The sequence below is a fragment of the Cervus canadensis genome, chromosome 15, assembly GCF_019320065.1.
Source record: "Cervus canadensis isolate Bull #8, Minnesota chromosome 15, ASM1932006v1, whole genome shotgun sequence".
Taxonomy (NCBI): Eukaryota; Metazoa; Chordata; class Mammalia; order Artiodactyla; family Cervidae; genus Cervus; species Cervus canadensis.
Window position 1 is genome coordinate 57252541 of NC_057400.1, and position 16580 is coordinate 57269120.

A 16580-nucleotide genomic window follows, 5' to 3' on the forward strand; every position below is an offset into this window, starting at 1 on the left:
GGGGGGATAAAATAGAACACCAACCTAGAATGTTGAGAAATTTTCATATTGTCTAACATACATGCAATAGGAGTTCTATAAAGAGTAGAAAAATAAAATGAGGCAGAGGATATATTTGAAAAGAAAATGTCTTAAGAATTTTCCAAAATTGATGGCAGAAGGCAAACCAGAGATCCAAGAAATGCAGCAAACACTAACAGAATTAACACCAAATAAAACATTTAAAATAAAACTGCTGAAAATAAAAAATGAAGCAAAAATCTTAAAGGTGGCCAAGGAGATTTAAAAAAAAGATATATAACCTATAGAAGACCAAAGATACAAGTAACAGCAGAGTTCTCAGAAACCAAGGAAATGAGAAGGCAATGATATAGAAGGTGTGATATAGTTAACATGCTAAAAGAAAAAAAAATCAAATAATGAAAAAAAAAAAAACAAAACTATACCAACTGAAAATAACTTTTAAACCTGAAACAGAAATAAACATTTTTTTCAGGCAAACAAAATCTAAGAAAATTCAAAGCCAACAGACCTGCAATGCTAGATATGTTTAAAGGAAGCTCTTTAGGCAGAAGGACTACGCCAACCAAAAAGCTGAAATGAGTAATTCTGGAAATACAATAAGTGAAGACAGATATGAAATTAATTTTTTATTTTAATTGCTATAAAGATATTATAGCAAAAATAGTAGCAGTATATTGTGTGCTTTAGTATAGTGAAAGTAAAATGTATGAAAACAATGGAGGGAAGTATTAGAGATAAACTGTACTAAGGGATTACCAGTGTTAAATGGCATATTATTTGAAGATAAGACTCCACTAATTAAAGATGTATACAATAAACCCAGGGCAACCACTGGAAAAAATTAAGAGATATAAACTTCCAGTCAATAATGAAGATAAAATGTAATTATAAAAATAATCCAAAAGAAGGCAGAAAAAGAAAAACTACATAAGATCTAGCAAGATAGAAGATTTTAATCCAAACATATTAACAATTAATTAAATATAAATGGTCTTACAAACCACTACAAAGACAGAGACTGTCAGATTGGATATGAAAACAAGACCCAAATAACCAAATCTATTAGAAACACCACTGTAAACGTAAATGAAGAGGAGCCTGGACAGCTACAGCAGTATCGGTAGCATCAGACAATGTGTACCTCAGAACCAGGCGTATCATCGTGGATAACAAAAGGACATTTAATGAAATCTTAACTAGTCACCTCAGTAAGAACTTTAAAATACATAAAGCAAAAACCAACAGAAACGAGAGGACAAATAAACACACAATTACAGTTGGAGCGTGTAACATCCCTCTTTCAGTAACTGGTAGAATGAGCAGACAAACACCACAGAGCCCACAGAAGACCTGAAGAGCACCACGAACAGTCTTGGTGGCTGCAGATCACACCACGCACAGAAGCAGAATGCACATGCACCGTACACGGAGAATACACGCACACAAGGAAATCAGCAAGTAGAGCACATACTGGCTCAAAAACCAAATCTTAACAAACGTAAAATAATTGAAGTCATTAAATATATATTGTCAGACAATAATTTACACAAGTATTAACTCAAAATAGATCACAGATCTAAATATAAAACCTAAAATTATACAACATCTAAAACAAAACATAAAACCTTCGTGACCTTGGCTGAGGCAAAGATCTCTCAGCTATGATACCAAAAGCCTGTGATTCATAAAAGAAAAAATGTAAAATCCAGATTTCATCAGAATTAAAAATCTTCTTTAAAAACGCTGTTAAGAGAATGAAAAAGCAAACAACAAATTGAGATGCAATTTTTGCATATGGCGTATCTGATAAAGGATTTCTATCCAAAACTCATAAATAATTCTCAAAAGCCTTAATTATTTTTTTAAAAAATGAGTAGAGGTGAACAGACATCATGAAAGAAAGTATATGGATGGCTTACACGTACTTAAAAATATACTCGCATCATTAACCATTAGAGAAATGCAAAGCAAAACAATACTGATAAACATCTACATACCTACTACAGTAGCTATAATTTAAAAACAAAATCTGATAATACTAAGCACTGCCAAGATGCAACTGGGACTTCACACAATTTATGGGAATGCAAGATGATACAGCCACCTTGAAACTGTTGGTTTGGAAGTTTCTTATAAAGTAAATAAACATACACTTACATATGACCCAACAATCCCACTTCTAGATATTTTATCTCTTAGAAATATTTCACACAAAAGCTACACACGAATATTTACAGTGACTTTATTTGTAATCACTAAAACCTGAAAACAATCCCAAATGTCCTTCAATCAGGGAATGAATAAACAGACTGTGGTACATCTACATAGTGGATTACTACCTACCAATAAGAAAGGAACCATCAATACACCCAACAACACAGATGAATCCCAAATGCAAATATGTATGTAAAAGAAGTAAATTTAAAATGCTACATACTTTGTCATTTTACTTATATGGGATTCTGAAAAAGGCAAAAAACACAGAACATAAAACAGATCGGTGGTTGTCAGGGGACTAAAGATGGAAGAAGGAGTTGACTAAAGAACAAGATAGAATTTTTGGAGTGACGTAATATTCCCTGTATTTCTTGACTGTGATGATAGTTACAGACCAGTTTACGTTTACCAGAACTCTCAGAACTGTACACTAAAATGGATGAATCTTATACTTTAGAGTACAGGAAAAATGTTATACATTTTTAAGATATTTCATGCTACCTCATTTTAAAAAAATTTTAACTAGACTTTATTAAATCTTAGACACCTTGGAGACTTCCTCCATACCAAAAATACACTGATTTTATTGAAAATAAAAATGACTATTGTAGTATGGCAAAGTCCACAATATGTCTTTGTTGCCTGACTTCTGTAAACATTCCAAGGCTCTAGATTTTACAGGGTTGGGTTAGGCTTTGCACCCTTCAGGCTTCCACACTTTATTTAGCTAATGTAAAGGTTAATATCTATGAACTCTCCAACTAGGAAGGTGGGATTAACAGGCTGTGGAAGGGAAATGTGACAGAATTGTTTAAATTTGCATTCTACCTTAAGACTTCTTTTTGACCCACAATAATAATATGTAAGCCTTCCCTCAATGTCCACAGGGGACTGGTTCGAGGACACTCACTCCATTGACACCAAAATCCGCGGTGCTCAAGTCCCTTACACAAAATGGCAAAGCACAATGAATGGCCCTCTCTATCTGTGCACGTTAAACCTGAAAATACAGAGGGCTGACGTATACTTATTGAAAAACTCCACTTGTGAACAGACCTGTGCAGTTCAAACCTATGTTGTTCAAGGGTCAACTGAAGTTTCACACAAGAAAAGTAAGAGGGAGAGCATACTGTAAACAGGAAAGGATGAATAACTTTTTATATGTCAAAACCAGACCAGATACTAAGAAATAATTATGACATCATACCAAATAGGCTCTGACTTCAATTTCTAAATGTCTAGGATTTCCTAGCATTAGCTAGGAATTAGCTAGTATTAGCCTTCTTGGTAATGTAATATATATATATATTTTTTGCCATGTTGCACAAGCCTATGGGATCTCAGTTCCCCAACCAGGGATCAAAAAGCACAGTCTTAACCACTGGATCAACAGGAAAGTCCCCAAAAATGTTTTTAATGGAAAGGTTCTATTTATTCAAAAGAATTCACAAAGATTAATAAAAATGAAAACAAGAAAGCATTTGTGGCCTTGACAAAGAATAATTCATTCAACAAGAATGCTGACTAAATATTAATCATTACTTAGGCACTGACTGAGCATTGTGTAAGCACTGCGTAGTATCCAATACTGAACAAACTAAATAATACCAGCAAAATGCTGCTTTTAAAGATATAGCACACTTCTGTTTTTTCAGAGAGTATATTTACCTCAAAGCCAAGTCTGTCCTTTTCTTTCCAAAAACAAAAATGTGTTACTTTCTTATCCCAGAATTCATCTGGCTTCACTACACAAACAAGGGACACTTCAGCTGGAACAACATTCTATAAAATACAAAAAAAAAAGAAAAAATCATACATGTAAAGTGAGTAATTTGCTGAAGTTGTAAATTATTAGGTATTCATGACTGAGCTGAGCAATTAAGAGATCTCTGGAAAATAATTAAAGTGATAAAATACAAGAAAATGCTGCAAACTGCAAAACATACACGGCAATAAAGAAATATTTGAAAGACAAGCTGATTCAGAAAACAATGTTTAAAGACAGCACATGTGAATTATTTTTGTGTTTTACTGAATCTCTAATAAAAATATATTTAAACTGCAAGATAATTTTTAGTTGAGAAATTATTAAATTTGACTTTTCTATGATATGAAAAAAAATTTTTCTAACACAATCATCTTAGAGAATTTCTTCCAATAATGTAAATCAATTTTCTAGCAAAATAAGCTTCTTATACCATTATACAAAGAAGATTCTACATGATTATTAACTCGAAGAAGAGGACAAAGCTAAAACTCCACAAATACAATTTCACATTTGCTAGATACAGTTATTCACATCATCAACTAAAGAATGGAAATTAACATTTACTGAGCTAGTATACATTCCATATATATCTTATCAGCGAGTCTAATTTTAAAATATATCTTAATTAAACCTACCCATTTCTACCACCTACACTGCTAATATCCCCAAACAAGTCAGCTTTTTGAAACCCTCTTAGCAGACCTCCCAGTTTTGCATTTTTTCATAGTCAGAATAAAATCCAAACCCCTTAGCAAAGCCAAGAAGCCCTCCCAGCTCAAGGCCCCATGACCTCAGACCTCATCACACAGCTCTCCCCTCTTAGCTCCGTCCTCTGCCACAGCCACGCTGACCTCCTTGCTGCTCCTGGAATGTGACAAATCTGTTCCCAGCTCAAGACACTGCCCTTGATGTTTCCTCTGCCTGGAATGTTCTTTGCCTTATACCTAGGAGCACTTTCTCAGTTTATTTAGGATTCTACTCAAACAGTCCCTCCTCTTCAGAGAGACTTTCTCTGACCACCCTATGTAAAGCAGCAACATTTGACTCGGTCTCCTTTCACCATTTTTCTAAATAGAATTTATCAGTATATGATGTTACATTACTTGGTAATTTGCCTAACTGCTTACAGTCTGACTCCTCAGACGGAACACAGGCTTCCCAATGGCAGGTACCTCATCCATCATGGCACTCCTGTATCTCCAGGGCCTATGACAGTGCCTGGCATACAGAAGATGCTCCATGAATCTCTGCTGAATAAATGAATTCACAGTAACAAGTGGATCTCATCCTTCCAATTTACAGAAGCATAAACTGAGCTTGAGAGAACTAAAATAACTTGTCTAAAGGAACAGAGTTTGAAGGAATAGTACTAGAACAAAAACCAGGTCAGTCTGACTGTCAAGTTTTACCATAACATTCCAAACATTCTAGACTGGGGGTCAGTAAATTCTTTCTCTAGGTCCAGATAAAAAATATTTTAGTCTCTGTTGCAACTATTTTTATTCTGTCCACATGGTGTGAAAGCTGCCATAAACAATATGTAAACAAAACTCTGTTTACAAACTCTAGAGGTCAACCACTGTTCTAGACCATAACAGCACTACTGAATAAAAATAATCCTATAGGATAATAAGTGTTATTATTGTTGATCAGGGGAAAACAGAAAACAGAAAAAAAATATTTCAATTTAAATATCTCACTGGCCATGTCACAAATCTAGTGTCCCCTGCAATGACTGGGTTATGAATAAAGTTAAAAAAAAAAAACTCAATGTTATCAAAACTTTTATCAGAGGGGGTGGGAAATTTAGGGTAGAATGAGGTTTATTTATATAACGATTATGGAAATCAAATATTCAAAATCATTGAGTATTAGAGCTGTTAGGAACAAAAGAAAACAAGCCAGTCATTTCAGAGAATATCTGTACAGGCAGAGCTAGCACTAAGCTCTGGGCTCCCAAACGGCTGCTTCCGGCACCTTCTGAAATAAAAGCAACATAACTAACTTTGTATGCAGAAATTATTTGCCGAGGAGTAAACAACAGGCCACTGCAATTTCTGAAAATGTAACTATTAATAAAATCCACAAGTTGTTAAAACACATATCAGAATAGAAATCACAAGAGGGGATTAAATCATCCGTTGATTGTTCTTCAAAACTGCCACTGATCAAAGTCCAGTTCACACAGCAAGTCCCAAACAGCTCACTGGTGACACAGCTGAATGGAAGAACACAAGGTCATAATTAACGGATTTCTCACCTAATAGTTATTTTAACAATTTGCACAGAGAAGAGAGAATCTTCAGGGTTTAGAATATAAAAGTGCTGGGAACATATTTAACAGAAAGAGTTACTAATGGGACACCAATCTGTGTTCCCTTAAAAACTGATCCACTGGAGCCTATGTCCTTTCCAATCCAAAGGAGGGAGTCTAATGATGAAGGTTTAGGCCAACCAATCAAGAATAAGGTAATGGGCAGAAAATTTGGGAACCATCGCAGATACATCCCATTGCTAAATATACAGTTTTAAAAGGCTTAGGCTGTTTCAGGTTCCAACTGTGACTTTCTCCCATGTTCACCACAAGAACATAGGTAAGTTATTTAAAATCCTTGGAAGACTTTTGAGGATAACAGAATTTGTTTCCCAAGTTTGTGAGGATGAAATTAAATGAGATCATTTATATATAACAAGCTTACTACATAGTACCTGAACCATACTAAGCACTAAAACTGAAATTATGATTACCCATTCCTTGAGATTCTTTTTCTAATCATCATAAACAAAAAATAATCCATTAATAATCATTCTGCCTAGTTGTCATTTAAAATTTTAAATTATATTCCTTTCCATAGAATCCTAAAGTAACTACTGATTATTTCCCAGGTCATTTAAAATTCTTGATCTTTCTTTCAATATCACTAATACTTACTTAATTGGATGTTCACCTTCCATGTAACAGTCAACATACCTTCCCCAAACTAGCCTGCCATCAGCTTCTTTTATTGTATTCATTTAATTTCTGAGCTATCACTAAATCAGCCAGGAATGCCCTTTTCACTTTCTTTATTTTAAATTGGATAATCTCTTTAACTCACTTGACTTTAACTTTCTACACAAGCCCTTTTAAAGAAACTCAGGTACATGAGAGCAATCTGTCCCCTTTCAACCACTCAATTGTTGTATTTTTCCCAATATCCTCAATACTCCCATAATAAATCAACAAATATCTACTAGGTACCTACTACACGCAAGGGATTACAGAAACATTCTGTGAGGAACACAAGGAAATATAAGACTAGGACCCAGATAAGGGATGCTGTAGCCACAGCTGTTTATGAAATGCTTGTCTGGGAGCTGCTGAAGTCCCCAGTGACACGGCTAAAGTTGATTACATTTCTTCTAAATTAGAAACAGACATGACTATCACAAATTCTGATGATTTTTGGAGGAAAGAGGAAAACAGAAGGGAGAAACCCATCAGAATTCTCAGCTTAGAGTTGCCCAGTCCTACTCCCTCCGTGAGGTGGGATGATGCAAATACTACAGCGTTTGAGAGCGCCCAGATGAGTCTGAGAACCTCTGCCCTCACATTTTGAGACTCACTGGCTTCAATGCTTAGATTACTTAAACATGACATATTATTTTTGGTTATTTACATACCTTTAGAATAGGGCCGAAATTTATTTTACTACTCAAGTAAAACCTATAAAGATTGAACCTGAAAAATTTAACACTGATCTGTGCATTTCAGAACTCAGTCACTGTTAGAAGCTTGGGCACAGTGCAATAAATGAAATACATTTGCCACCATCATCTAATCTGTTGCTGTAAAATAAAACCGCTTCCTGATAGCCAAAAATAAAGTTACCTGTAGCATTAAGACTACTGTTTTCACCACATTCCATTGGGATTTTCTGCCATCCACAATCACGGTAAATCCTCTAGCCTTACACTTCTCACTGAAACAAAACAAAATTACAGAGTATATTAAAATAAGCTTCCTATTTTAGTCTTCAAAATCCGAAATAAAATTTACAGCTGAATCATATATGGCACAGCATTAATTTCACTTGATTTGGTTTGCACTGTCAACAAAATTCTTCAGGGTGTCCTTTCAGTTTTCTCAAGCAATTTACTTTTCTCACTTAAGGAAACATCGACAATTTATAAGCTAATTTGGTGAGAAAATTACTCTAAAAGCATGTAAATTCAACTTCTTAATATAAGAAAAAAATCAAACCAACATTCAAAGAGCCTCATTAGCCCCTCAACCTCCTCATCTGTAAAATGGGATCATAGTAATGACTGCCAAGTATAGGTATACTTCTTATCTCTCCTTCCTGCCAAGAGTATAAGGTTGTGAAGTGATACTTCAAAACCAGGTAGAAAATAAAGCAAGCTATTATTAAACCTTTAAAAAGCAGAAACATTACTTTGCCAACAAAGGTCTGTCTAGTCAAAGCTATAGTTTTTCCAGGAGTCATGTATGGATGTGAGAGTTGGACCATAAGCCAAAGCTGAGTGCCAAAGAATTGATGCTTTTGAACTGTGGTGTTGCAAAAGACTCTTGAGAGTCTCTCAGACTGCAAGATCATCAAACCAGTCAATCCTAAAGGAAATCAACCCCAAATATTCATTGAAAGGACCAATGCTAAAGCTCCAATACTTTGGCCACCTGATGCAAAGAACTGACTCATTGGAAAAGACCTGATGCTGAGAAAGACTGAAGGCAGGAGGAGAAGGGGATGACAGCGGATGAGATGGCTGGATGGCATCACCGACTTGATGGACACGAGTTTGAGCAAGCCCTGGGAATTGCTGAAGAACAGGGAAGCCTGGCGTGCTGCAGTCCATAGAGTTGCAAAGAGTCAGACATGACTGAGCTACTGAACTGAACTGATTACTAAACCACTGGAAATGAAGTCCTTGTGTTCTCTGGGAGAAAGTTAAAGAGGTGAAATTTGGTGCATATAACAATTCCAAGCTCGGATGCACCGTGTCGGACCTACCTCTGTTCTCGCTTTTGCCCTTAGTCGTTGACCAGAAAATCCTGAGTGCTGGAAAATGTGTTATTGCTATATATTATATTCAATTATTCAAGTACCAGCTAAACACCTCCCAGAAGCCTGCCCTAGTAAAATCCAACAACTACATGGAAAAACTCTATCATAAGTCAAAAACTACCTAGCTTTATTATTATTACTACTTGTTTTACTATAAAACCAACTTAATGCAAGGGTCTCAACTGCCCTCCCTCTAATATAGTGCAAGAATCTTCAGATTTGCCTAACAGAGCAAGGATTTGGTAGTGAAAATTCTCCCCACTCAAAGTTATCCCAATTGCCTACATTATAGGAAAGGTTAATAGGAGGCCTCTCCTGAGATTTAAATCTAACAGTCCAGGGAATTTTACTAATTCTCCCTTACTCTCTCCAAGCACTCATACTAACCTCCAGAGGATTACTGGAGAAGTGATATCCAATTCTACTGAGAAACAGTAAGGTCACAAGAATGAGAACAGTATTGCTAAAGACCTGAAGAAGAACAGGTGCTTCAGTAAGCGGGGACAGAAGCTGAGCTTTCAAAGAGAAGAGAGAAATGTTCAAGAGGTGAGGCAAATGGAAACACATGTCCATACAAAACACTTGCCCACAAATGTTCATAGCAGCACAATTCATAAGAGCCAAAATCTGAAACAACTTAAATTTTCAAAAACTGATGAATGGAAAAATGAAATGTGGTAAACCATTCAATAGAGTATTATTCAATCATAAAAAGAAATGAAGTGCTGATACGTACTACAACATGGATAAACCTTGAAAACATGCTAAGTGAAAAAAAAGCCAGATCAAAAGTCCATATATTGGATGATTCCATTTATATGAAATTTCCAGAATGGGTAAATCCATAGAGGCAGAAAGCAGATTAGTGGGTACCAAGGGCTGGGAGGAGGGGAGAACGGGATGAGGAGTGACTGCCAATGGGTACAGGTTTTCTTTTGGGGTTGATGGCAATGTTCTAGTTAAGTGATGGTTATGCAATCTTGTGAAAATACTGAAAAACCACTGAAATAAACACTTTAAAAAAGTGGTGGATATGTGACTTGGATTTTGCATTATAAAATAAAAGATCCACAAACCACTCTTGAAGGGTGAGGGTAAGGGAATACAAAGATCACTTTCATATCGGCAACATAAAGACTTGCTGGGGAAGCAAATCTGATTATCTAATTGCTAGGTGTGGGACCAGGTAGGAAGAAAGACCACGGTGACTGAGGGGGGGATACAAGCGTTAGAAGGACCAGCCTAACAGAGCAACTGTCAGTGAGGGGTCACCAGAGGAGTGGCAGGGACTCTACCAGTGCAGAATGGAAGTTTGCAGGAAGGGGAGCTAAGACATGTGGAGCTTCCCAGTGAAGGGCCTTCCCTGGTTGGGACTGGAGCCAAGAAAAATGTGTCATCCCCATAATTTGGCACTTTCTTGTCACTGGCATCTGTATCTCTGAGGCACAGGTTGCACAACCAATTTGTTGAACAAGCAAGTTTTATACAAACACATTTATATTTCAAAGCACAATAAATTAATCTGTATACTAAGACAAAGAAAGTAATGAGGCTTGCAAATACCATCTGTATGAACTTAAGGGCATAAAATACTCTAAATTTATCTTTTAGAGTACTTAAAAACAGCCTTAATCATAATTTTCTCACATTTTACTAAGATAGATAAAGAAAATACACAATGCAAAGATACTACATATTTGAAAACTGCAAGACCAACTGATAGTACAAACTACTTGAAAGGAATTTTTTTTTTAAATTTCAATCCTACAAGTGGACTCATAGTTTAAACTGTGTTTAATGAGAATATACTTAGATTTAGAAGCACATTATGTCCCTTCAGTTCAGTTCAGTCACTCAGTCGTGTCTGACTCTTTGCGACCCCATGAATCGCAGCACGCCAGGCCTCCCTGCCCATCACCAACTCCCAGAGTTCACCCAAACCCATGTCCATCGAGTCGGTGATGCCATCCAGCCATCTCATCCTCTGTCGTCCCCTTCTCCTCCTGCCCTCATTATGTCCCTTACAAATGGTGTACTGGAGTAGCTGAAGTGCTGTATTAGTAAATTCCTATACTACTATTAACATGTTCATAGTTTTAAGACCAATATACAAAAAAAAAAAAAATCTATTAAGACCCTACCTTGTTGATGCTCCATTAGAGCCTTTCAAGGGGCTGGTGGCTGAATTAAGACAGCTTTTAAAAGAGAAGTGGCTCCTTAACTAGCTCATTCACTTTGGCAAGAAAGAGACTATTAGTGGATTTTCTGGGTTCAGTATTCTGTAGCTCTTTACTAATTTCTTTGATTACAACTAAGGGCTCCTTTTTTTCCCACTCAGAGAGCTCTGCTTATACTTCCATGATGGCACTAATTTCGCTTACACTTTTTTATAATTGCTTGTTTATAATTCATCTTCATTAGATAACATGCTTCCAGAAAGCAAGGATATTATTGTCTTACTGGCATCTGGGAAGCTTCCAGCACAATGCTTTAAAAACAGAGGGCCCCTAAAAATGTTAGAAAACACACATCACATCACCCCTTGGTCAGAACACAACAATGGCTTTCTTTCTCATTCAGGCCCTCTAAGGTCTGACTCCAGCCCCTCTGGACGCTGTCCCCAAACTCTGTCCCCCACCTCAAACTGCTCCCCCACACCACCCTCCTGACTGAGCCCACAACACACCGAGCCTGCTGCTGCCTCAGGGCCTTCCTTTCCACTTACTGCTCCTTCTGTCTACAATACTCTCTCTTAAATGCGCTTTTACCAGCTATCTACATAGCCTGGCCCTCACTTCACTCATCTCTGGTAAAATGTTATCTTATCATTTTGTACAATATTGCCACACACTCCTTCCCACTCCATCCCTCCCTCAACTCCTTTCATGCTCTGTTCTACAGGACTCGTGGACATCCAACGTACTGTGTCTAATATTCATTTCATCATTAGCATATAAGGCCCATAAACGCAAGGACTGGGCCTTTGTTCACCCATTACCTCAGCATCTAGAAAGATGAGACTCCTTGCAGGATCTCACGTATTTACTGAGTGAGTGAAGACTTGTGAGCTTAATTTCTGTGTGACTCTTGACAAGTCATTCATTAAACCCTTGTATGATGAAGCTTTTTTCTGTAATACAAATGAGTTTTTCTACAATTAGGAAGAATAGACCCAAAATTCAATTTCAAAAAAAAAAAAAAAAACAAAAACAAAACTTGAGAGAAACAGAAAGGTAACTTCTATAAATGGTGACTCTACAGAATTAGATTAACCTGGGCAATTACTTGGCAGCATTTCCATAAAGAGGATTTAAGTATGGCTAAAGTGTTAGTCTAGATTATAGAAGATGTTGGTCTAGATTAGTTTAGGTACGTTCCAATCCTGACATTCCATGATTCTATAACCGGATGATCAACAATTTCCCTGTGAGCTAGAAAAATGCTATGATTTTAAATGTACCTTGAATACACGGTTGAAAGAAAATGTTAAAACAAAAAGATCTGAAAGATTTCCATTATGTTCAACTATGTTCACCACAGTTACCTTTATATGTCAATTCTCAGTTGTGATAGATGCAGGTTAAATGTAAATGATTACTAGAGTTTTCAATCACAATGGCATTGTGATTGTAACAGAGGTGAGTACGTGACTAGAAACACAGGCTTTAGTTAGGCCACCAGGTCCACATCCTAACTTGCCACAGGTTCTTGATCAAGATACTTAAATTCCACACACTTTCTAAGCCTCAGTTCCCTATCTGTAAGACAGGGCAGCCAAGGATAACAGTGATTGTCTCACAGGGCTGTTATGAGAATTAAATGACTTACTGTTACCTATTATTTCTTTAAGTACGGAATATTCTTTTCACGTATGCATCCCAATCATCCATAAGTAAACTAATGTACTTTATCATCCATAAGTCAATTCTCAGGTCCATTTCAAATATAGTGTTCTCAAAGGAAAGCAAGACAAGCCTAGACAGAGTTGTTTCCATCAAAATGGCTTCTACTGAGCTGCAACTTCTACGTGTTTGAAATGTAAGATGCTGTGAGAATGCTCTGTCAGCCCGAGTACACAGAGCTCCTAAGAAAGTGAAGTAGTCAGACAAGAGCAGAAACCCACGGCCACTGGCTACGGATCACTAACTACGAGGGGCCGCACAGGGCTGTGAAAAATACACATTATAAGACAGTTTCTCCCATTAAGCTTAAGATCATTTAGAAAGGTGAAAAGGTGGGGAGCAAAGTATTTTAGTTAGCATCCACTCTCTATTCACTGACATTACCTTTTTAATGTTACAAGGGAAGCAACATGCATCTTTGAAATTTTTTAAAATGTAAGACAAATAATAAGTGGAAAATTTCAAGAATTATCACTAAAGACATTATGACTAAATGCCTAAAGTCAGAAATGGCAAGTGCTGTAAGTCTGAAGAAATGCTGGCAGATTCTGGGAAATACCTATATAAGCAGCTAACACAAATTAACATAAAAGGAAACAAGCAAGAGGAATATAAGCAAAGGGACCTCATCAATTTGGGGAAATTTCTTAATTTCTCTGCCCTCAATTTTTTCATGTATGAAACAGTGATAATATTATTATTTTGAAGATTGAGTTAATGCAAGTGATATGAAAGTGTCTTGCATGATAAATAAGCACTCAAGAAACAGGAACTGAAAGGGTGGGTTAAACCACACACAGTCTTGGCAAAGCAGTTGAGAAGACTGAAAGACCCTCATCTAGAGTGCAGACCTAGTCTTTTTTGTCTTCACAAAGCATGGTGAACAATGTCTGCACTTTGTATCAACAAAATAAACAGACTATTGAATTAAAGTTCATTGTGTGAAAAGAGGAGGTCTAGAAAACTGAGAAGGATGACAGAACTGTTGTTTTGGCAAAATTAATTTTGTTCTTGTGTACAAACTGGGGAGAGACTGGAGATAGAGAAATTAGCCTGGATACCGCTGTACTAGTCCAGCCTGACCACCAAGCCATCCCTCGATGTGAACGTAAGCATAAGGGAACAGAGAAGACAACAAATTTAAAAATTCATGGCAAAGAAAGGAAATACTAACCTAGCTGTCACATTTTAAAATGGGACAATCTAAGTTTTCAATACATATTCACTGAATGAATGAAATTAATATTAAAAAAGCAGTCATCAATAGCATAAAGTATGTCCAGAGCACTTAACTACAGTAGGTCAACACAATTATACTTCATTTGCCTGAAGTGCTTTTTTGCTAAGGAAGAAAGGAAGGCATTGGCTCAAACTTTCTTAGAAGCATGCCCCATAAAAAACAAAAAATAGAAAAGAGCCATCCAAGGCACACTCGCAGACTATACTGAGCTTTCTAAAGTCTAAGACAAACCAGTGACCAATCAGTGTTCCATACATATTCAAATTATCTTCTAAGTGCTCTGTAGAGGGGCCACTGCAGTAGAAGTGGAATCTGAGAAGGCAACGATGAGCAGAAAAGGTTGGGAGTCTCGACTTCTAACTCTTATAAATTTAGATTGTCTGTAAGATCTTCTTTGAATAAAAATGCCCAAAGATATTTTTTCATTCTGAATGCATAGAATATATACCCCATAGAATTCTGGCAATTATGAAACTACCTATATGGGATTCAAATTATAATTTCACTATTCTAAGTAAGAACTACACAGCTGTTATAGCTCCTTTCATGATGTATTTTGGGGAGCTTCCATGACTTCATTCTGGTTGGTTCCTTCAGTATCCATATAAGAAACACTTAAGGTATCCAAATCATTTTATTGGCATTGTGGACATGGGGATAAAGAAAACATAACTCTGCAATCTAATAACTGACTGATTAAACAGTGAACTCTATATCAAGCAGAAGTGAATAGGAAAAAGTGTCTAAAAGGGCTCCTCACAAAGACAACAATAACAAAAAATGGTTGAGAAACACTGATATATATGTTTTGTCATATGTTTCTAAAACGTGTGCATGTGTGCTCAGTGGCTATCTCATGTCTGACTCTGGGACCCCATGGATTGTAGCCCTCCAGGCTCCTCTGTCTATGACATTTTCTAGGCAAGAATATTGGGGTGGGTTCCCATTTCCTTCTCCAGGGTATCTTTCCCAGCCAGGGGTTGAACCTAGGTCTCCTGTATTGCAGGAGACCTTAGTGTTTAACACTAAGTCACCTGGGAAACCCTTTTAAAAAGCAGGCAGTCTCAGTTATCTATTATCATACTTTGTGTAACAGTACTGAAACAAATTTCATTTTATACTTTGAAAGTAAACATGCTTCTGATGTAAAATTTTGAAATATAAAAAGAAATGAGATAAAGCTAACCTCAGTATTTACTTTTTTACTGAAAAGATTTGCAAATTAATTTATATGTCTTGTCTTTACCTCCCTAAGGGAACCTTGAATTTGATTCTGCTTTCTGAATCATGGATTCAATTTCTGATCATGTTGTTTATTTTTAAAATGTACAGCAATTGCTGGAAAAACAAATGAAAAACTCCATTTACCTCTCCTAAAACTTAGCACTCAGGTTGGTCCAACTGTTTCAGTCTATATTATTTTTTATTAAAAATCCTTTATAGAAAATGGGGCAGTAATGGTCAGTCTTGAACTTCACACAGACCTGAACATAAACTTAGTATTCAGGTCATGACTGTATGCTCAGTTGCTCGGCTTTGTTCAACTCTTTGCAAGCCTATGGACTGAAGCCTAACAGGCTCCTCTATCCAAAGAATTTTCCAGGGAGGAACACTAGAGTAGGTTGCCATGACCTCCTCCAGGGGATCTTCCCAACCCAGGGATCAATCCACATCTCCTGTGTCTCCTACATTGGCAGGCAGATTCTTTATCACTGCGCCATCTGGGAAGTCAATGATTAACCTGAACCTCTCCTTTCTTCTCAGCCCCTCTGATCAAGAGTCTGGAACAAAAAAAAAAAACAGCTTAGGGGCTAACTGTGTGTGACGAAGAATCAGGAAATGTTCTCATTTTCAATGGTGCTGGGTTACCCATTTGAAATAGGTATGTATCACACCCGGCCCCTGGTCGTTAAAACAAGCATAAAATACGGATAAGAAGGGCTTCCCTTGTGGCTCTGCTGGTAAAGAATCCGCCTGCAATGCAGGAAACCTGGGTTCAATCCCTGGCTTGGGAAGATCCCCTGGAGAAGGAAAGGCTACCCACTCCAGTATTCTGGCCTAGAGAATTCCATGGACTGTAGAGTCCATGGGGTCACAAGGAGACGGACACAACTGAGCGACTTTAACTTTCATAGATAAGAAACCGAATAGCTCCTTTCCATTTTTAAATAACTTTTAGTAATATTCAAAATGCTAACATTTTCACTGCAAAGACAGACTCCTTTTCGACATCCCCTATAAAGAAGAGGCCACATTAGCTAGTTACATTGCTGAAGCTGCCCAGAGACATCAGCAATTGAAAGGAGCTAAACTTTAACAGCAGGGGCTTGGAGAAACAAGCAAGTCACACACATAAAAATGCA

At 36.9% G+C, this 16580-nt stretch overlaps 1 protein-coding gene across 6 annotated transcripts in view; it reads right to left on the reverse strand.

Annotated features, from left to right (window-relative positions):
- The window catches only part of SESTD1 (SEC14 and spectrin domain containing 1), a 136125-nt gene that overhangs the window by 63916 nt on the left and 55629 nt on the right, over positions 1-16580 (reverse strand). For 5 of the 6 annotated variants that reach the window (XM_043487737.1, XM_043487736.1, XM_043487739.1 and 2 more), the window contains 2 exons: positions 7881-7971; positions 3910-4023 (listed from right to left, as the gene is read on the reverse strand). In XM_043487737.1, the coding sequence (XP_043343672.1) occupies positions 3910-4023; positions 7881-7971 (205 nt within the window). Of the gene's footprint in view, positions 1-3909; positions 4024-7880; positions 7972-12073; positions 12206-16580 lie in introns of all 6 variants that reach the window. The other variant, XM_043487741.1, reaches the window with a different exon arrangement.